The following is a 21,458-nucleotide window of genomic DNA, read 5'->3' on the forward strand; positions in this document are numbered from 1 at the left end:
AGATAATATATTATGTTGTTTGCATTAATTAAAGTTTTATGATAACAAATAATTAATTTTTAGGTTTTTTCCTCATTTGATCTTCATCATTACTATCACTTTTTTTATTTTTTCCTGTCAACCAAGATGTCATAAATGTGCTGCTTTTGTTGACTCTGTAAATAAAAAATGAATCTAAAATTACTTTTTTGATAACATTTTTAAAATAAACAACTTAAGTTGATGATTGCTTGGTGTAAATGACAATACTGTAATAATAATGTAACTTATCCATAGAATTTTACTACTTATAGGTTGTGAAATATTAGTCCATTTCAGATTAGACTATAAATCACATTTAAACCATAGAACTAATACTGAGGTCTATGATTTAAACTAATACATACAAAAGAACTTGATAACTATGACCTGTCTGGTACATGGATGTATTGTAATTGGTAATTTAAGCAAATATATTAACTAATGTAAATTTGTATTATTAAATTGAAAACAAAAAATAAAAATAATAATATAAATTATAAAACATAAATTTAGACTAAAATCATACAAATAATTTAATTATCTGACTAAAAATATACATACATTTTTGATATTGGTTTATTGCAATCTTCACTTTTGTTACGTGAGTTGTTGACTATATTTGACACTTCATGCCAGGTCAGATTATCAGTAGGACGAAGCATAGAGATGGCTTGACTTGCAGACACTCTTCTGGTATCTAACCAATCCTGAATAGTTAATTATTATTATTATAGTAATTATTTATTAAACAAAATTAAAATAATTATTTCTTTATTTACATGAATCAATAATAACCTCTATAAGTTGTTCATTCTCTAAGACTGCAGGAATTCTGTGATGAAGTTGTGAAAACGTTTTGCTTGATTCCATTGTGATAACTGAATAGCTATAAACATCTCCATTTGATGACTTCCATTTATTGTAAATACCAGCTAATTGTAGTAGAGATGGTCCACACCAACCATATTGCTCTGAACATTGAGCTGATTCCCAAGCATTTGTATCATACACTGAAACCTTGGTAAAAATATTTTTTAGAACATTACATTTTCATTTATTTAAAGATGTGTTTGTTATTTATATTAAATAAAGGGTATATAATTTGAATTAGAATATTTAAAGCATAAGCATAGAGTATAAACCACGAAATATTAATCAAATTGTATAGCAGCATAAATCATGAAAAAATTGATTAAATTTGAATCAAAAAAATAATTAGGTTATACTCATTAAACTTAATTTAATGAATTATTTTGGCTATGATTTATTCCTGTAGTAAATATACATAGAATAGAGAGAAAGAAAAATTTAGATTTGAATTATATACCTTGGTTGAATAAATAATTCTTGCAGTTAATAGTTAATAATTTATATTTTATTTGACTATTATTCTACTATCGTATTATGGTTAAGGTAAATTATTGCAATTAATAGTTTTACTTTACTTTTGAGTACATTATTTATTTAGAGATTGACTTTTGATTAAATACAAAAAAAAAAGGTGTTACTGCTATTTAATACTAACTCCATTTTTTTGGGGCATGTATATAAAGTATGGCTTTTTTTTTCCAGGTCCTTCTGTTGTTTTCCATTCATAGAAACCTTCACAAACTATTATACATCTTCTTCCTTTAGTCAGTGGTTCACTGTACAGTTTTGAAGTTGTTACACTTTCTATTCGGCAATTATTTGTACTTAATCCATGATTGTTAAAATTTCCCTAAAAATGATTTCTCAATTTAATATTAAAAAATAAATTTACAAATACAATATTACAGCACAATGCTTATTGATTTTTAAGATTACTAATATTTTTATATTTAGTTAAATACCTTATGCCAGGGAGGTATCATACCCCATACCATGGGTGTCAATATCCTAGAAGGATAGCCTACAAATTCTTCACCAGAAACAAGAACAGGAGTTACATCAGTAGGTGCTATGTTGTTGGATTGTTTAAATTCAAAGTTATCATTCATTTCATTGTGCCATTCTGGTTGACGATACAATGTGTCTTTACGATCTTTATAGCTTGTTGCTTTACAATAAGTTTCACATTTCAAGTTACTAATAAAAAAACATAGATACTTCTGATATAGTGTGTCGTAATACTTAAGTCAAGAATCAAATCATTGTTGTCAGTCTACAGTTAGCAAGTGCTTGAGAATCAATGAAAATATAATTTATGAAAAATTAAATCATAAGTAATATTCTAGACACAAATTTAAATTTTAAGGAAGTAAATTTATTTTGAATTATTTCAAGTAAATATATTTTATAAAGTGATATCATCATTCCATAATTGTAAATGACAATTATAAAGATAAATTACTCACCAAGCAGTTCGGCCACACATTTTCTTTTTACATTCAATCTTTCAATTCCAATACGAAAAAATAAGTACAAATTTTATTACATAGGTATTATAAATATAATAACCTGCTGGCTGCTACTAGTCAATAAACGAAAAAATAAACATTAATGAAATTTTGAACGTATAATATTTTAATGACTTTTAAATAACAATTAATTAATGAATACTTTATTAAAATATAACAATCAACATCAGCGTAATACCATGTATTATCACTTGTATTAGTTGTATTGCGTTATGTACAATTTGAAATTTAGTTTTTTCAAATTCAAGTTCGGAAATTCAAAATGACAGAAATACGGAACCACAGGTAACGATTGAAATTGAACTGATTGAAAAAGTATAATACTATTAATACTTCAAAATAGTACCTATATTATTTAATATCATAAATTATAATCAAACAATATTAATTATACAGTATAACATTTCACATTTTACGAAAACAATGAACTGCATAATATTCCCAATTCATTTGGAGCACCGCGTTTTTCCCGCTCAAAAACTGATAACGCGGTCAACTATATTACACATGATATATAGTTTATATATACAAATCGTATTCTACACGGAAAGTCGTAGATATCATACAGGAATAATATTTAAGCCCCGTGTACAGCTGCTGGATGTAAACAGTAAACACACGTAATATCACAAAATAGATAATATATTTTTATGAGGTATAATATCCCTGATTAGTGATTATTTATTTTATAATATTTTCGAGTTTTCGACGTCAGTTGATCAGTTATTAGTTATTACTTATTACTAATGTCTAATAGCATTCGTCATTGAGCATTTGCAAGTTAACAGTCAGTACTCACTACTCACCATTCAGCAGTCTACTTGATCTCTATTATATGGTGGTAGTTTGGCAGTGGTCAATGTATTGTGTTCCTACGTAATCTAGAACGTGAAATTACTGATTAGTAAGTAATTTTTTTAATTCTTTTAATCCCCACACTTGACCCAGACAGCAGTATTGTGATTTGTGAAGTCTTATCAGTTTTAAATTTTTGCATTTCGTATAATGTTTTCGACATGAAAGTTCGTGACTCGTATTCGATTTACATCATTGACGATATCGTGTCACGTGTATTATTGTATGTTGTAGTTCCTTATACACATGTGTGGTTATAGACATGACACTTTATGATAATAATAATAAATAATATGATTTATTATTTTTTATTCATTGGTTTTGATATACCTAATACCTATGTTTGATTTCAAAAATTGGCAATAAATATTTCTACTCGCACCAACCAGTCTCACCTGTGCTTACTGGGTAGTGGGTATTCTACATTATGTTAATGAACTGAATATCAAAGTTTAGCTTTCGTCACTTTCATTAAAGATCTTCATAGTCTAAGTATAGTCTCAATTCTCGATTGGATTAGTTCTGTCATTTTTTCACATCTATTCTACACATTTATCAACTCATACATATTAAACTGAATGTTTTCAATTTTTCTAGTAGTCATTTCTGTTTATTGTCAGTGATGTATAGTTAAATAGCCATATTGATTATTTTATACTAGAAGTTTAAACCCACACTCAACCTTACCTGGGTTATGTTTTGTTAAAAATAAATAATAGGTATGCAATTAGTGATTTACATGGCTATTTTATTTGTTTGCATTAAATTCTTGTTAAATTACATTTTTTGTTTGTTTACTAACAGTTATTTTATAATTTTTTAATAATTAGATTTAAAGCAGCAGTCATGAAGTGTTCAGATTGTGGTTCTCTGAACCTTGATTCCAGTGATGGACCGACAGTATGTATGGATTGTGGTGGTGTCATGGACGAATCACATATTGTCTCTGAAGTCCAATTCGAAGAAACTGACCATGGATCTCGTGCTGTTGGACAGTTTTTATCTTCTGATTCTCAAGCTGCTAATTTTCACAACTTTGGCAGCGCTTTCCATCATGGCATGAAGCAACCGTCTCGAGAAATGACTCAAGCCAAAGCTAGGCGTGGTATTCAAGTATTAAGTAACAGTCTCAACCTTAGTCCTCAAACTTTGGAAAACGCTTGTGTTTATTACAATATGGCATTAAAAAGACATTTTACACGAGGAAGAAAAAATGCTTTAATTTATGCAGCGTCTGTTTATATAGCATGCCGTATGGAAGGCACTATGCACATGTTATTAGATGTAGCTGATGCTAGTGAAGTTAATGCATTTGAACTTGGAAAGACATACCTGAGAATGATGCAAACATTGACTCTAACAGTGCCTAGTCTTGATCCTAGTATTTTCCTCATGCGTTTTGTTAATTCTCTAGATTTTGGTGATAAGACCCATATTGTGTACACAACAGCAATGCGATTACTACAAAGAATGATGAGGGACTCAATTCATACAGGTAATTTCATTCTCAAGACCAATAATATATTTAAATAATTATATCTAATCTCTTGTTTTATATTTTAGGTCGAAGACCATCTAGTTTATGTGGTGCAGCTTTATTGATTTCAGGGCGTATGCATGATTTTAACCGCACTACTGATGACATTATTAAAGTTGTTCACTGTCACCATGCCACTTTGAAGAAACGATTACTAGAGTTCAAAGATACACCTTCTAGTATGTTATCAATAGAAGAGTTTATGACTGTTGATTTAGAAGAAACACATGATCCTCCGTCCTATCGGGTAGCTCGTGCTAGAGATAAGGAGCGTATAGATAAGTTTTTTGAAGCAAACGATAGTGAAAAAGTGATTGACGAAGTAAAAACTGCAATTGAAAAAGAACTAAGTAAGAAAAAAAATACTACAGTTTTAGGTATCAATTTGGTAGAAATTGCAGCAACAGCATCTTCTTCTGAACCTGGAGGTAGTTGTAAACAACCCGTTAATGTAGGACCTTCGTTAGAAATTATGGGTTTATCTGAAAATAAACGGTCTTATGAAGATGATGATGAAGAAGAATCACTATGTGATGTTATAATAGATGAAGATGAGATTGATTCTTATATTCTGTCTAAGGAAAGCCATCAAATCAAGAGAAACATGTGGATGAAAATGCATGGTACTGCTTTTAGGAAAATGCAATTAAGTAGAGAAGAAAGAGCAAAGAACCCAAAGGTTATTAGAGCTAAAGAAAAAAAAGCCAAAAATTCATTACGGACACCAGCAAAGACAGCAGCTGAAGCTGTGGAACGGGTTTTGAAAAAGAAAAAACTATCATCAAAAATTAACTATGATATACTCGACAATCTTGATAGTTTTGTTAATTCTGATTCCTCATCCCTACCTGGACTATAACTTATTTTATTTTGTAATATTTAAATGTTTTTTTTTTTTGTATTTAGTTGCTATGTTAAGTATAAATTAGGCATGCAAGTAAAATTTTTTTTTACATAATTTATACATTTGAATATGATTTAAGTCAATATACTTTCTTACAAAAAAAAAAATTAGACAAATTTAATAGTATTACAAACTAATATTTTCTTTGGAACAAGTATTTATTAAAGAAAGCTTTTTGTCTAATTACATTCAAACTGTAATAAATTCAAATTGTTATGTTTGTATTAATTATTATGTAATTATTTTATACTATTAAGAATACAACATCTATGACACTTTGTATTCTATTTGCTTTGTTTTACAACATATAAGACTAAATAATGTCTAATCCAAAATTATGTTCTGTACTTAACCCAGAGTCGTAAGTTAAAAGGTTGACATGTCCATGTCAAAATTATCTATCTACAAAAGTGTCAAGAATAAAATAATTTTATGTAATATGTGTTTTGCAATACATTACAGAATTATGTTGCTGCAGTTAATAACAATTATGTAATTGTATGTAATTTTCTCTAAGGAATTTTGTTAAGCATAAAAAGGTATGGAGCTATGGTTCTGTGTAATGACATGTTAATACTATACCAGCTGTATACAGTACACAAATTCAATACTATAGATAATGTTATCAACATTTTGTTATTATCACAGAATAATTCTATGTTATTGAAATCACTGATTCTGATATTCCATCGTTTCCATTTATTAAATTTTTTTATTATTATAAATTATAATAAAATATTTGTGTTTTATAATACAAGTCAAGTCACGAGTTACGAATTAACTCAAAATAATTATTCAGTTAAGATTTAAATAAAGACAGATTGAATTAATCGAATATTATCCGAAATCGCCATCGAATTATTTTGATGTCAAAGATGAATGTTGTTAGTGTTTATATTATTTAATTTACAGTGTATTTTTTACATAATATATCGCTTCGAATTTCTTGGATACTATTGTTTTTAAAAACATTAAATAGTGTTGTTCTGAACGGTTTTATTTTGTGACTCAGCATACAGTTTAATGGTCGATGTCATTTTTGGATGAACGATGGACTGTGTTGATATACAGGTGAATAATTAGTACTACAGGTTGACACAACTAATAAATTTAGATCGGGTTAATGTAAGTACTAATCAATTTAATTTTATATTTTTACACTGTTGCCCTTTTTTACCAATCATACATTTGTCTACTACTGAACTGCTATTAATAATTGTTACAGTAAATACCAATTCAAGAAATCCTGTATGATCGTTAAACACTCCTAAATTATATCATTCTTTGGAAATAACATTCCGTTCAAAACTCGGTTTAAATAAATATTTCTGATAAATAATTTTTTGATTTATATAATCCCTTCCCTCCTCTTAACTATATTGCTTATAATATCTCATATACTTACCTATATATTTTAATATAATTTTTTTATGTTTATGCTTTTAGGTATAACAAAATCATATAAAATCTGTGCCAACTCTAATTTACTGTAATGGGAGATTATTACCAACATTTTCTAAATGTGAGTTAAATCTATAGTTAAATAATATAACAAAATATGAAATATGCATTAATAGTCAATGGGTCTTGATTATGTTTTCTTAGAATCATAATAATATTGACCACATACTCGAACTGAGATGTCCAGGTTACTATTGCGGTCGACGAGATTTGGGCAATGGACGTACGAGCGATTGTGGCTCATGTCCATCTGGTACAAAAGTAAATTCATTTCATATTTGTCAACCATGCACAGATTCACCATCGCCATATGATTATATGTATCTCCTATTCATGGCAACTGTGCCTTTATTATTCCATGCTGTGTACATAGATCTGTCTTTGTCATCAATATTGTGGGCTTTCAAAGGAAAAAAGTATTTATATTTGAATTTATTGTTTTGTTTTATTAAATGGTTTTAATTTTGTTGCTTTTAATATTTAATATTTTGACTACCTAACTAATCATTAAATTTTAATTGCAGTGGAAATTCTCAGAAAAAAACCAAAACAAAAATTGTCTTAAATATATCTGCAATATTGGAAATATTTATTGCAGCGGCTTTAGCAGTTCTAGTTGTTGATCCTGTTGGACAACTAAAGATTCAATCATGTCGTACACAATGGCTATCTGATTGGTATACAGTTTTGTATAATCCAACCCCAGATTACCGTGAATCATTAAGATGCACTCAAGAAGCTGTGTATCCATTGTATGTTTTATTTATATTTTGTATTATTGATTTTAAATTATTGTACCTATTATTTATTTTTGGTAATCAATTTTCAGATATTCGATGATTTTTATTTTTTATTTAGCTTGTATAATTGTTTTGCTCACAATACGACCTTTGCTCTCTGCTTATTTCAGTCTTAACAGAGGGGCCTATTTAAAAACTATATATGCTGGACTATATTTTTTTCCTATAGCAGCTTTAATTCATGCGTTCCTAGGAGGTATTGTTTGTAAGTATTTTTAGAAATATTTTATTTTAAATATGTTATATAAATTAATATCTATTTATTTTTTTTTTTAATAGATGTTACTTTTCCTTATATTGTTATTGTTGTTTCTGTGATATCTAGTGCAATTCATTTTGCTACGGAAATAAATCAGGTATTATACATAAACTATTTCATTAAAATAGTAAATAATGTTATTTTCAATTCAACAGTCTGCAAAGCATTTAATCGTGAATACTGTATGTGTGCCAAGAAACATACTGATTGTAGCTGTACATTGGGTCAGTCATGGATTTGGTATTGTTGCCATAACTCAATTGGAAAATCCACCACTTGACTATGCTTTATTGTTACTCATTCCTTTACCAACTCTTTTCTATATAGCAACTACACGCATAAGTGAACCATCAAAAATAATTGTGTTGTATTGTAATTAGTGAGTTATTTGTTTCAAATTTAAAAAAAAAAAAAAAATTAACAAATGCACAATATTATTAATTATATTTTTATACTGTATATAAATTGTTATTTATGAAATAAAAAAAATAGTTGTTTAATGATTCATTATTTAATATTTACTACCTATCAATAATTAAATTAATAATTTCCAAAAATCTTCAAAGTTGGCGTGTGCACGGGATGTGCTCAATGTTTTGATTAAATTGTCTATACATTAATTGGGGTAAATATACCTTAATTACCAAAATAAATTTTAGATTTTATTTTTAATGTGAGTTAGAAAAATTAGGATGATTCACTGTGTGCACTTTATTGTTGAAAGTCTGTATGCAGTTTAACTTATAAACGTGTAATGATGTTTTCACCTACTAAATAATCAACTTAAAATATCAAATATTCCTGTCATTTTTAACCATGGTAACCTACACTTAATTCATAACTACTATATCTGAGACTAAAGGACTTTGGTTTTTATAACAATTTTATTGTGAGAGGAACAACAAAAAACCAAAAAAAGTAAGTACAATTATTATGGAAGGTTATGAAATCAAATTTTGAAAATAATCAAAGTTTATTTAAAAACAGATGAGAACTTTACTATTTTAATATTTAATTAAAAAATAATGTAAAATAAAACATAACAGTTAGATATTTCCTACAGTTTTGAGTGTCATCTAGTGTTCAATTGGTGTTATACAAATAGTTATAGATAATATATGTACATAAAAATTTTACTTTAACTTGTACATGAAGTTGGTATTACTATAATTGAATTATACAAAACAAAAAGCAATTAAATTATATATATAAATTCATTGAAGCTTAGCCATCTGCACATTAGATTAATTATTTTATTGATTCAAGCAAACAATCATAAATAGAATGTGATTTTCTATGAGATTTTTATAAATATACAAGCTACATTTGTAAAAAAAATTATTTTTTATTCAGTTTTAAATCGACTTTAAAGGGGGGGGGGCTAGTTTTGCAAAATTTTCCTTGTTTACTAAGTAAACTAATAAGCGATAATTTTTTGATAAATTCATGTTTTACATAAAAATTGAAAATAATGACTGAAAAATTTTCACAGAAAACCTTATAAAATAATAACGCAATTTAATTTAACAACTGTTTTAACTTGAAAGTTAAATTTAAATTACCTATGGCTATATCACAATATTTTTAATTAAGTAGTAATTACTAAATGATAAATATTAAATAATCAAAATTTCAAATTGTTTTTTGTTATCAAATTGATGAAAAAAAAAACAATAAATTACAGTGTGACTAACATGTATCACACATGTTAGTCACACTTTAATACAATAAATATTTTGAAATTTATAAAATTTGAAAAGATATTGTCATTGTTGTCAACATACAAAATATGTAATGTTATATTATACAATAATTACAATATACATATTACATTATCGTTTTTGAGAATTAGTAATAACTATTAAGATTTTTTGTAATGTAGTAAAATAGATAGTTTTTATTGAGATATTCCCCGCTAAGCTTTAAAAATGTCATACTAAAATGTGCCACAAACAGATGAACTATGAACATAATACCTACTAATATTACTATAATATATAAATTATTTGTTATGGTCTTCGGAGGTTTCTTTTTCTAGGATGAGATATGTTTATGAGTAATTGGAAGAAAATACACAGTATAAAAATCAATCAAATTAGCAAGCGTAGAATATGGCATTATTTAAATAATAATTTAATTTGTATCAGTTATAATTTAATATTTTTAAATACTTTCCAAAGTATCTGCATTTAAAATCAAATACTTTATCGTACTATGAATATTTATTTTTAATTCAATCGTAATGAGAAAAAAATAAAATTTAAAATGGAATTGCTTAAATTATAATAATATAAAATATAGTTTAACATCTACATAAAATAATGCAAATTTGTTAGAAGATTTTTATTTTATACAGTAGGTACCTACGCTATTCGGAAAGCCTTTGAAAACTCAGAATAAGTTTTTAAATCGCACATCTAAATAGGAAAAACTCATAATTTGTACGTGTGTGTACTATGTACATAAACAATGATATCATCATACCTAAATATCTTACCTTGAATTATATTTCATTATTAAAACTACCAATCACCATTAAGAAAGTGTAAAAAGTAAAAACTAATCAGTTCGTTAAGCTGAGATTTTTGTTTTTGAATATTTTATTAAAGCTCATTAAATCTGTTTTCGACGTGTCAAAATTCCGTTCCGGCAAGGACCATTAGCTGAGACCTTAGGTCACATTCACGCGCTACACGATCTGAGGCCAAGACGCCGCCCAGCGTTGATAATAATTAATAATTATCAACCGAACATCTATCTATATTTTGCTTTTGCGACCGGCATAAATCGAATTAAAAATAATAATATGTTACAATATTTGTCACGATATCCTTATCAGTTATCAAGTTATTATCTCCGTCAACCGCTCCCGCGCCGCCGGGAGAACTGTCCGCGGTACACGGTTTGTCCCGTTCAGACCAGCTCGGGATCCGACGACGACGCACAAGTCGCACAACCTCCACGGTTCGCACAGTGCGGCAACGTGGTACGAGAATTCCATCCGTATCCCGTATGTGGTTTGCGTGCGTGCGCGTGTGAGAGTGTGCGTGTTCAGTGTCGGAGTGAGTGTGTGTGTGTGTGTGTGTGTTGACGCCCGAAATTTTTTGTTATTCCGTCACACACGGCACACTACACCAGTAAAAGTGCTGCGTACGAGATCGTCTGGCTTTTAGGTATACGCAAAATTTGTCGACGTCTTTTTTAGCGGTTTTTCTGTACGTGCGCAGTGTTTTTTGTTTTTTGTTTTTTTTTTTTTTTAATTCGTCCTCTCCCCGCCCACCTACACCCGCAGTACGCGCCGGCCAAGCCGAATTACATGTAGCGTAGTAGTACCCGTGCGTCTCGCAGACGATTTTGTGTTTTTGTTGTATATTTTCGTTTTTATTTTTTCGTTCTCTTGTGTTTTGCCGTTTTTTTCTACCGGCGTCGGTCCGTGTGTGTAAATCTGTCGGGTACATTCCGTACACAGGTTGAAGATCGCTGCAGGCAGCGTTCGTGTGCGATTACGACCAGCGAGAACACTTATCTAGTGCTCTGTGCTGCTTACTCACCAGGTAACCGAGAATACTCGTAGAAAATACTAATTATATTATTAATCATAGAATGAATACCATCTATAATGATTTTGTTCTGTATCATCGTTTCGTGAAATGTGCCTACAGTTGGTTTATGTTTAATTATAATGTGTATACAGATTATGCACTTTATCCATTAGCCCGTTGTAACAATATTCGTTTTATTTCAGTGTTCAAGTAGGAGTAATTCCATAGCAGCAACATGCAGACCATCAAGTGCGTTGTTGTTGGTGATGGAGCTGTTGGTAAGACTTGTCTGCTCATATCTTACACAACAAACAAGTTTCCTTCAGAATATGTACCGACTGTACGTACTAATTATTTTAATATTAATCTACTATATTATTTATGTTTGGTTAAGTATAATCCATAACTATCATATTTTTATTTATTGATTTTGTGTTTAATTGTATACACAAGAATTAAAAATATATTAGATTTTTTCTAAAGGTTTAAAACAAATTCATTTCAAATAGTTAATCTACTAAATTATGTGTAGGTAATAAAAAAAAAACCAATAATAGTAAATTGTAAATAAAATATTACTTTTTATGCACCTATCATTATTTTTTTAATAAGCATGTGTACATTAAATTGTGTTATGTATACATTAATTAAAGGTAGCATACATAAATAATATAAAAACAAATAATACTTAATGTGCTATGCTTTATATACATGATAAATTGTATATATTTTGATTTAGGTATCTATTTCTCATAAGAGTAAATTAAATTAAAGTTATTATATGATGAATAAATATTTAAAAGAAATAAACTACAGCTTAATTCCTATAATTAGGTATCTAATATACTGCGATGATTATATAACCTTTAAACTTTTTATCTTAATATGTTGTTTGATTTGATATTATTTATTCATACATTTATCTCTTGTTAATATATTCTTTTATTGAATTTTATTTTGCATGAGTATTTTTTATATTAATTATAGAAATAAACAGTTGTCCCCAAACAATTGTTATATTATTTTATATGCTTTGGGTATAATATTAGTGTATTACCCACCAACAATGACAAATTCAATATCTATATAGATAATTATGTTATCATATGTGCATGTATCAAACGGTGTATACTTATCAATAACATTTTTATTTAAGGTTTTTGACAATTATGCGGTGACAGTTATGATTGGTGGGGAGCCATACACATTAGGTTTATTTGATACAGCAGGTAAAATAATGTTTAAATATTTAAATAGAAATTTTCAGTTTTATGTACTCTAACTAATTTTTTATGCTTATTCAATACATTTTAGGTCAGGAAGATTATGATCGCCTCAGACCTCTGAGTTATCCACAAACTGATGTGTTTCTTGTTTGTTTCTCTGTGGTATCACCATCTTCATTTGAAAATGTCAAAGAAAAAGTAAGAAATATTTTAGTATATCTTAGTTGTTAATTGATAATAACCTATATGGATATTTTAGTGGGTTCCAGAGATAACACATCACTGTCAAAAAACACCATTCCTGTTGGTTGGTACACAAATAGACCTTAGAGAAGATGCCACAACTGTGGAGAAATTAGCCAAAAATAAACAAAAATCAATATCATTTGAACAAGGAGAGAAGCTAGCTAAAGAACTTAAAGCTGTGAAATATGTTGAATGCTCAGCACTTACACAAGTTAGTACAATTAATTTTGATATTTATAGGAATTTGATTTTTAAAGATTACATGTAATATAATAGTAAAAAAAATTACCAATCAAACCTTTGAGTATTGGACATTTTTAGTTACCAGAATTATGTTTGATATTTAGTAAAGATTCAGTTTTTAGTGGAGATAAAAATGATCTATAATAGTTTTTAACTGTATTTAGAAGTCAATTTTTATTTATTATTAATAATAATTGTTATATTTATATTTGTATAAAAATAATAGATAAAAACAAACATTGATAAATTATTAAAATTGAAATAAAAATGGGGTGTGTACGTACTATGGTTTAATTTAAATAATCAGTATTTTTAGTTTGTTTAGAATTTATTATTAATTTGAATTACAATTTAAATAATAATTTTAAAATGGCTTTAAAATAGTGTTATCTATAGTAATCAAACAACTACACTATATGGTGTCAAGGGAAGTTTTTCTACATATATATGTGATTAAGACTCAGAATTATTAAAAAAAGTTAAGAACTATAATTATTAGATAAATTTAATAAAATTAATTTTCTATGAGTTGAGTTATTTATTTAGTTAGAACTTTAAACTCATTATATTGTGGTCTGTAACTTTATCAGAATTAATTATTATCCAGTTTTTTTTTTATATAAATTGATTGATGTTTAATATTTTAGATGGCATCATTTTCAGAAACTATTTATTCTAATTTCAATTGTACGCAATTCTATTCCAATTTTAATTAAAAAAAAAAAATTTATTTTCTTAATAATATTTACAGGGAAAGATCAAGAGAATTTTTGTATTTTTATACTTTGAATCATAATAAATGTGACTTAAAAATTTAAATTTAAGATAGTTAATCCATAATTGATTGGCCACCCTCATACTATTACCTCACAGTTAAAATGTGTGATTATTTTACCTGTTTATTGTGCTATTCCAACACAGTTTGAAAATAATATTTTATTAATAATATAAAAAAAAAAAAATCGTTAATCAACAAAAATAATTTATAACATTTTCTCAGGTTATGTTTTTAATGCTACAGACAATTACAATATTTTTTAGAATGAAAATTAGAGTAATCATTATGTAGGTATTTTTGGAATTAAAACAGTTGATTTTGGTAAAATATAAAACATTTTTAATAAAAAAAAAAATGCCAGAATCATAAAATACATTTTTTAAATATGCATGTGAGTGCATAAAATAATTTATTGTACGTTTACTATATTAATACACTTTATCTAATAATCATTTATGACTAACATAACATGGCTGATGATGAATGCTTATGAAGTTACCCGTAATATATTTCTTAGAATTTAATAGTTTTGAGGAACTTATAATTAAAAAAAATTGTTTACATTCCAAAGATAATACATGATAAGATTAAATAGATGTATGCATTTGTGAAACTCAATTATTAATGATAAAAAAGCTAATTTAGTAATTTAATTTCTTTTGTGTTACAATTTTAATTATTTTTACATTCTAAAAATTATTATTATATGCAATGTCTGATGTATTATTTTAATTTATCATTTTATATTTCTAAATAACATATTTGAGATTTTATTTGTTAGTTATAACACATATCTTTTATTGTTTACAGAAAGGACTAAAAAATGTATTTGATGAAGCTATTCTTGCAGCTTTAGAGCCTCCTGAACCAGTTAAAAAGAGGAAGTGTGTTATATTGTAAGGCTGCGGATAAATAAACAGGTGCGACAATTATGTCATAAAAATATTTAAGATAAAACAATTAAAATCATGATTTAGCATGGATACAATAATGAAATAATAATTATTTTGTTTTTACTAATCTATAAATATATATATAAATAATTTATTTTATATTTTACAAGAAAATATGTGCATTCATTGAATAATAAATAAATAGGTTTTTTATACGCCATAATTATTTGTGGTTGTTTTTGTTTATTATAATAACAACCCAATTTATTTTTATTTTTAATTTTTATTTTGTCAATCCTCTTTATGTATCATTTTATGTTAATTATTATATTTTTTTTCTTAAACGTAATATTCACTTGTAACATCAGTTACTTATTTGATGATTAATAATACTATTAAGATACATTTTAATTAATAATTATTATTAACATTTAAAATAAATACAGCCATAATATGAAAATAATATTTTACCACATTATGTGTAGGTAGGCTAATAAACCAAAAATTAAAAATTGTATCCATTTACGGAAATAGGTAAATTGTTGTCTGCCGAAAATAATTTTAAAAGTAGACCTAACAGATATTTTTTTAAACTAACTTTTTTTACGCTTAATTGTATTTCTATTTTTTTATAATTACTGATTTGTAGACCAATTAATTTTAATACAATGTTAAATGAACAACAACTCAAATGCCTCAAAACCTTTTTTTGTGTTTTTGAACTTGCAAAAGTATAAAATAATTGTATAGTTAAAATTGTACTTTCAATTGCTTATGGATGTTGAACTCTTTTCTTTGCTTTGAATGAAGAAGAATAATATGACGTTCAGATAATTATAATTATTTATACAATCAAAATGTTTAGATAAAAAGACTTACTTATATTGTATATATTGTCAACCTCTTTAATAATTGTTGTAAACTACAGGTGCAATGTTTAAAGTTTCAAATGGTTGTTCAATTAACTTAATAAAATAGACGAGTCTAGAAATACTTTATATAATAATGTTCTAGATGTTATGGATCATCTTGATGTCACATTGGTTAAATAAAATATTTATTTTTAACTGGCTTTTTAGTTTTATTGTTTGTATCACATAACTCAAATTGATGAAGTGTTATTGTTTATGAATAATTGTCTATTGAAAATTATTCAATATTTAATCAATGCATTTGTACCTTATTTAAATGACTGATTAATAATTATCAACATGTCATTTAATTGTTATGTATTTTGATGAGTACAAATGTTTATGATTATGATGTATGGATTTATATATTATGTTTCGTATTTCATACTTTCATATGACCTTTTGTCAAGTGAAAGTCTTTAACGTAAATTAATTTATATTATAAAAAAACGCGTAGCTGGTATAGCTAAGTAACATATTTAGGATGACGAGTGATTGAGACATTTTACTAACTGCTGCTGTACATTGTTTTATTAGCAGATAGCTGATGTTCAGAAAACTATAAATAACTACCTCTATAATATGATTGTGATTAAAATAATTATTATTTTCAGGTTTTGTGTTGTTTCCACGGATAATAAATTATTAAGAAAAAATGGTCATGATTTCTTGTCACTTAATCTAGTCGGTGGGCGCGACAACGTCTATATTGGTGTATTAGTACATACTTAATAAAATAATTTTCGGTGGTGGAGGGGGAGAGGTAAAAAAAATAATTTAGTATATATCTCGCGATCGGTCGCTAAACAAAAAACGTGTTCAATTTATTATTATGGCTACACAATATGTCGTTGTGGTCGAATAATGGTGGGATGAGACGGTCACACATCACTCACACGTACGCAATTCGATGCGTCATTTCTTTTCCGGTTAGCATGAGCACACTCGACGCAACGACAATACAATTGTTAACTCGTATGTATGTGACGTACACGCGTGATCTTTATACTGAGATACTGGTAGGAAAGAGTGTAATATTGATATTGGTTATATGATGGTGATTCGGGTGGGGCAGGAAATTTAAACCCGTCGTTCTTTATATTTAATATAATATAGGCAAACGTCTATCCAGTTCCAGTGTTTGTGATGTGACAAAGCTGATTGTATACTTGTTAAATATGCATAGTATTCGTATTCTATACCGATTTGAATTTTGTGAAAAGAAAAACCCCTAAAGTCGTTACACTGAGTACAGTTGTAAGTATCTATATATCGATTGCACCTCTTCATTGAGTAGATCACTGTAACGGATGTGTTAAATTTGGGTTTAAAAATACATGATTGCATTTACGAAAAATGATTCTAAGCGGACGCTGTTTGTCGGTCTTTATAATTAAGAATATTTTAATGTACAGGGTGTTTTATAAGTTCGGAAATGGCCATTAGACTGAATAGGAGGGGGCTGAAAACAACAAAATGATATAAGTAACTAATGAGATAATTAAATATTTTACATTATAAATGCGAAACAGCGTTATCTGTTATTGATCTATGTAGGACGTAGGTATTAAAATATAAATATAGTAATTACATTTCCAAACTTATACATAACATCTAGTATATTAATATGGTTTTAAGTTATTTATTTTTCTATTAAAAAATAAGAAATAAAAATTTATTGTGGTAGTTTGAATTAATTTTTGATCAAAACATCACATTTAGTTTAACACCTAGTAAATAATGACCAACATAAATTGGTACAAGGCTAGAATTAGGTATTTTTTATTTAAAATGCTTAAATGGTGACTTATGTCAATATTGGAACTATTATACAAATAAAAATTAAGTAATATTAACATTTGTTGTATACTCTTATATGATATACATTTATAAGAAATGAGTTTTTTTTTTTAATTTTTAAAGTATGCTACAAATACTACTATGGAGTAGCCTGGTTTTAAGTGTAGTTATTACTTATTACTTATTAGTTAATAGTCTTAATGACTCGACACTGTCTCAGTAAAATTTGATCTAAGAAATTTTATATACTTGTAGCGCTATCTGTCTGGTTTTCAGCGACTTATTAAAAATTTTATCTACGAGATCAATGACGACTTAAATTAATATGCTCGTGAATTAATTGCATTTAAATCGTCATATGAGTACACCAGCTGATGTTATATTTAATCTATTGCATTTGTCCACAATACAAGCGATCGATATACAGCGGCCGATCTCAACTTGCCTGTGTGCCGTACTTTATATTTAATCGTTTTATTTCGGACGAAATCGGGTGATATAACTTTAATATTATGATAAAAAGTTATGGGTAATATTTAATGTTTATTAATTTGAGTCGAAATTGGCGTTTGAGAAATACGCAAAGGATAATATGTTGGACTGAAAGAAGCACAAACGAAAACATCTTACAGTTACAGATAATTGAAGGAAAACGTAAATTAATAGATACACTAAAGAAAATTAGATTGCGGATGATAAGGCATGAAGCAAAATATACAGTTTAATATCCGAAGGAATGATTGAAGGAATGCGATTAAATCTTAATCATTTAGAAGAAGACCCTTCAGAACAAGACACATTTACCAAATAATGAAGGATGCGACTGATGAGAGATGAGTTACATCCTACTATGAACTTAATACTTAGGGATATGGAAAACAATGGGGAAAAATGGACAAAACCATTTGTTATATCTAATCGTTGGATTGAAAAACCAAATATATAATAATATAATTAATTGGATATAATTTTAGACCTATATTTTATATTCGATCAAAACCTACATAATAACTGTGTATAAAATATGTGTAGTTTATTATATTTGACGGAGTTTAAGGCTAAGTAAATTCACTGGCATTATTTATTTTTTCACGGGCAACGCCGTGTAGGATCAGCTTTTATTAATAAAATATATTGTATCTACTATATAAAATCAAAGATCTAAAACGGACGACCCTTTTAACCACATTCACAGTTTTTGACTCGAATTTCATAAAGTATTCAATAGCTTCAACAAGATCAGTGTGCCATAGGCTTCTTTTTATTACTTTTTAATTTTTGTTATAATTTACTTTTGTTTAATATACATAGTTAACACACGAAGAATTGAATTTTTTTATTTACAAATTGTTTCTATTGGTAGAGAAAATAAAATTGTTATCGAGATTAGATATAATATTAGACTTGTATTTATAATTTATCAAAATAACTCAAACCACCGTGTTAAAAATCCGTTCAGCTTGTATTTAACGGAGTTTAAAATGTAAATTAACGGGAATTTAATTTGTCGTGGAAAACGCCACGTAGGATCAACTGGTAAACAATATGTTTTATTGACACTTCATTAATTTAGTACCATCACAATCTAAATTGAAGCCAACATCACTACATAAATACATATTTTAATAATATAGTCGTTAGATATTAATATTATTTTTCTACATTTTATGATTTTAATAATAAACTTTTAGTAACACGGCTATATGGATAGGCAATATGGGTACATCACTGTCGTGGGTCATTTTTGGGTTACAACAATATTATGATAATATTGAAGGTAAATTATAAACGCTATACCTAAACCTGTTTTTTGAAGTGCATCGAATTCGAATTGTGTTTATTATAATAATGACGAATATGAAGCATGAACTTTGTTAACATTTTCGTAAATTTTGTCACGTTAATAAAATATTAAATATTATCAATCGTAATATTTTTATTTTTTTTTATCTTCTCAACGACAATATACATAATAATCAAATAAATCTATATTTTCACAGATATTGAAAAGAACGAGACATTTTCATTTATTTTATTTATTTTGATATAGTTTCGTCGTATTAATAATTATAATAAATAATTTATACATTTTATATTTAGGTTAGAACTTTGATGAGTGGTGACGGTTTGAGAGATATAAGTTTATAACCGAATGTACCCATAAAGTTTCCCGGAGCGTGTATTTATTGTATTATATATTTTACCTGTAATAATAATGTAGTTTGGTACAAAATGTAATTAACTGATGAACTCAAAAAGCTTAATGGTAAATATACTTATGTATTATTTTTAGGTACTCGGTTACACCAGAACAATAAAAAAATATTAAATGTTGTGATGTAATAAAATATTACATGTTTAAAAATTCATTACACCAATGCATTAAATGAATGTTTTAATTTTCTACACGTTAAAATTCTTAAAATACTATTTAAAGCGTTTTTTAACATCCTAAAAACAATTCAAAAACGTAATATTTAATTTTTTTTCCCATGAGATATTATTTAGGCTTAACTAATATTTCATATATTATTATATCCATAATACAGGGTTGAGCACTGAAATAGCCGGTTTTAAAAATTGATTTTTCTCAGTAGTAATTGAGATAAGAATTCTCACTAAATATTATAAGTTCTAAGACAACATTCCATTTAGTAAACATAGAACAGTGAAGTGGTAAACAACTTGCTTATACGATAAAATCATTTTACAAAACTAATGACAGTTACGAAGCCGCACAACGTTCGTTTCGTCTTCATTTTAATCTCAAAAGCCATGATTCGGTAGCATTGGCTAAGACTATTATAATATTTAAAAAGTAAAGTCTATGCACAAAAACCTTGAATGAAATATTGATGAATTAAAAAACAAATGTCAGTAACCAGTAAATCTTTGAAAGTGATAAACCGTGTAGTGGAAAATATACGAAGTAGATTAGAAGAGTACTTGAGAAGATATGGCCATTATCTTGAGAATATAATTTAAAAATAATAAATAGCAAGGTATGTACTTCATTATAATAAATAATAATTAATTTGTATTAATTTTTAATTTATCTTTGAAAATCGACTATTTTAGTGTTCCATCCTGAACAAGTTTTTAAGGTAACAATAATAATATTGAATGAAAAAAAATAGTAATTCTTACTTGATTACCTAGACTTAACAAATTATAATATCAGTAAAATAGTTAATAAAAATAAAAATTAATTAACACAATATTATCTATTAACTTTAATATGTTTTTTTTTAGCTTCTTTAATACTTAGTTGGTAAAAGTGATATCTAAAACATCAATGACCAATTAATAAAAACATTTATACATAGTTTTAATTATTGCATTTATTTTTAAATATTAATCTATTGATTGAAATACTAACAAATTTTTATTTTTATTTAAATTAGGTGAGTTAAAATTTTAACATTTAATTAAACAATAATACTTTTACTAATAACCACTTTTCCATTGAAGCAAAATCAATTATTTGAAACTTGATACAACGATGAAAATAAATAAAAAAAGATTATAATTTCACTTTTTATATACAAATAACTTTAATACAAAAATAAATTGATTTGTTTGT

The 21,458-nt window shown here is 26.9% G+C and overlaps 4 protein-coding genes across 8 annotated transcripts; 3 read left to right on the top strand and 1 right to left on the bottom strand.

Moving 5' to 3' along the window:
• Window positions 1-3: 3 nt before the first annotated feature.
• Window positions 4-2,822, bottom strand: LOC112598463 (embryonic stem cell-specific 5-hydroxymethylcytosine-binding protein). 3 transcript variants are annotated; one of them, XM_025344932.1, is made up of 7 exons: window positions 2,599-2,822; window positions 2,358-2,470; window positions 1,854-2,088; window positions 1,547-1,741; window positions 817-1,038; window positions 583-728; window positions 4-155 (listed from the first exon to the last, which is right to left on the bottom strand). In XM_025344932.1, exons 2-7 carry the CDS (start codon window positions 2,375-2,377, stop codon window positions 53-55), a joined length of 921 nt encoding a protein of 306 aa, XP_025200717.1. In that variant the 5' UTR covers window positions 2,378-2,470; window positions 2,599-2,822; the 3' UTR covers window positions 4-52. The 3 variants fall into 3 exon arrangements, with proteins under 3 accessions (XP_025200717.1, XP_025200716.1, XP_025200715.1); XM_025344931.1 differs by having other exon boundaries at window positions 2,563-2,822; XM_025344930.1 differs by having other exon boundaries at window positions 2,358-2,473; window positions 2,563-2,822.
• A 212-nt stretch (window positions 2,823-3,034) lies between these two features.
• LOC112598462 (transcription factor IIIB 90 kDa subunit) lies at window positions 3,035-6,154 on the top strand. Of its 2 annotated transcripts, none has more exons than XM_025344928.1 (3): window positions 3,035-3,324; window positions 4,106-4,770; window positions 4,839-6,154. In XM_025344928.1, exons 2-3 carry the CDS (start codon window positions 4,122-4,124, stop codon window positions 5,669-5,671), a joined length of 1,482 nt encoding a protein of 493 aa, XP_025200713.1. In that variant the 5' UTR covers window positions 3,035-3,324; window positions 4,106-4,121; the 3' UTR covers window positions 5,672-6,154. The 2 variants fall into 2 exon arrangements, with proteins under 2 accessions (XP_025200713.1, XP_025200714.1); XM_025344929.1 differs by lacking the exon at window positions 3,035-3,324 and adding an exon at window positions 3,574-3,994.
• Window positions 6,155-6,427: 273 nt separating this feature from the next.
• LOC112598461 (JNK1/MAPK8-associated membrane protein) lies at window positions 6,428-8,660 on the top strand. 2 transcript variants are annotated; one of them, XM_025344927.1, is made up of 7 exons: window positions 6,428-6,787; window positions 7,163-7,238; window positions 7,322-7,593; window positions 7,702-7,929; window positions 8,007-8,182; window positions 8,257-8,333; window positions 8,392-8,660. In XM_025344927.1, the coding sequence occupies exons 2-7, from the start codon at window positions 7,209-7,211 to the stop codon at window positions 8,614-8,616; spliced, it is 1,008 nt and encodes a 335-aa protein (XP_025200712.1). In that variant the 5' UTR covers window positions 6,428-6,787; window positions 7,163-7,208; the 3' UTR covers window positions 8,617-8,660. The 2 variants fall into 2 exon arrangements, with proteins under 2 accessions (XP_025200712.1, XP_025200711.1); XM_025344926.1 differs by having other exon boundaries at window positions 6,429-6,841.
• A 2,606-nt stretch (window positions 8,661-11,266) lies between these two features.
• On the top strand, window positions 11,267-15,277 carry LOC112598547 (cdc42 homolog). The gene is made up of 6 exons (XM_025345056.1): window positions 11,267-11,790; window positions 11,982-12,118; window positions 12,935-13,007; window positions 13,093-13,202; window positions 13,264-13,461; window positions 15,082-15,277. The coding sequence occupies exons 2-6, from the start codon at window positions 12,014-12,016 to the stop codon at window positions 15,169-15,171; spliced, it is 576 nt and encodes a 191-aa protein (XP_025200841.1). The 5' UTR covers window positions 11,267-11,790; window positions 11,982-12,013; the 3' UTR covers window positions 15,172-15,277.
• The last annotated feature ends 6,181 nt before the right edge of the window (window positions 15,278-21,458 follow it).

The sequence above is a fragment of the Melanaphis sacchari genome, unplaced genomic scaffold (genome assembly GCF_002803265.2).
Source record: "Melanaphis sacchari strain LSU unplaced genomic scaffold, SCAv2.0 Contig48_pilon_pilon, whole genome shotgun sequence".
In the NCBI taxonomy this organism is placed as follows: Eukaryota; Metazoa; Arthropoda; class Insecta; order Hemiptera; family Aphididae; genus Melanaphis; species Melanaphis sacchari.

Coding starts and splice junctions, on each gene's coding strand:
- LOC112598463 (XM_025344932.1), bottom strand. CDS start 2,377: ATGTGTGGCCGAACTGCTTG. Junction 1,039..1,546: donor ACATGCCCCAAAAAAATGGA/GTTAGTATTAAA, acceptor ATTTTTACCAAG/GTTTCAGTGTATGATACAAA. Junction 729..816: donor AGAATGAACAACTTATAGAG/GTTATTATTGAT, acceptor TTAACTATTCAG/GATTGGTTAGATACCAGAAG.
- LOC112598462 (XM_025344928.1), top strand. CDS start 4,122: ATGAAGTGTTCAGATTGTGGTTCTCTGAACCTTGATTCCAGTGATGGA. Junction 4,771..4,838: donor GAGGGACTCAATTCATACAG/GTAATTTCATTC, acceptor TTTATATTTTAG/GTCGAAGACCATCTAGTTTA.
- LOC112598461 (XM_025344927.1), top strand. CDS start 7,209: ATGGGAGATTATTACCAACATTTTCTAAAT. Junction 7,239..7,321: donor ATTACCAACATTTTCTAAAT/GTGAGTTAAATC, acceptor ATGTTTTCTTAG/AATCATAATAATATTGACCA. Junction 8,334..8,391: donor TTGCTACGGAAATAAATCAG/GTATTATACATA, acceptor TCAATTCAACAG/TCTGCAAAGCATTTAATCGT.
- LOC112598547 (XM_025345056.1), top strand. CDS start 12,014: ATGCAGACCATCAAGTGCGTTGTTGTTGGTGATGGAGCTGTTGGTAAG. Junction 13,008..13,092: donor AGGTTTATTTGATACAGCAG/GTAAAATAATGT, acceptor AATACATTTTAG/GTCAGGAAGATTATGATCGC. Junction 13,462..15,081: donor AATGCTCAGCACTTACACAA/GTTAGTACAATT, acceptor TATTGTTTACAG/AAAGGACTAAAAAATGTATT.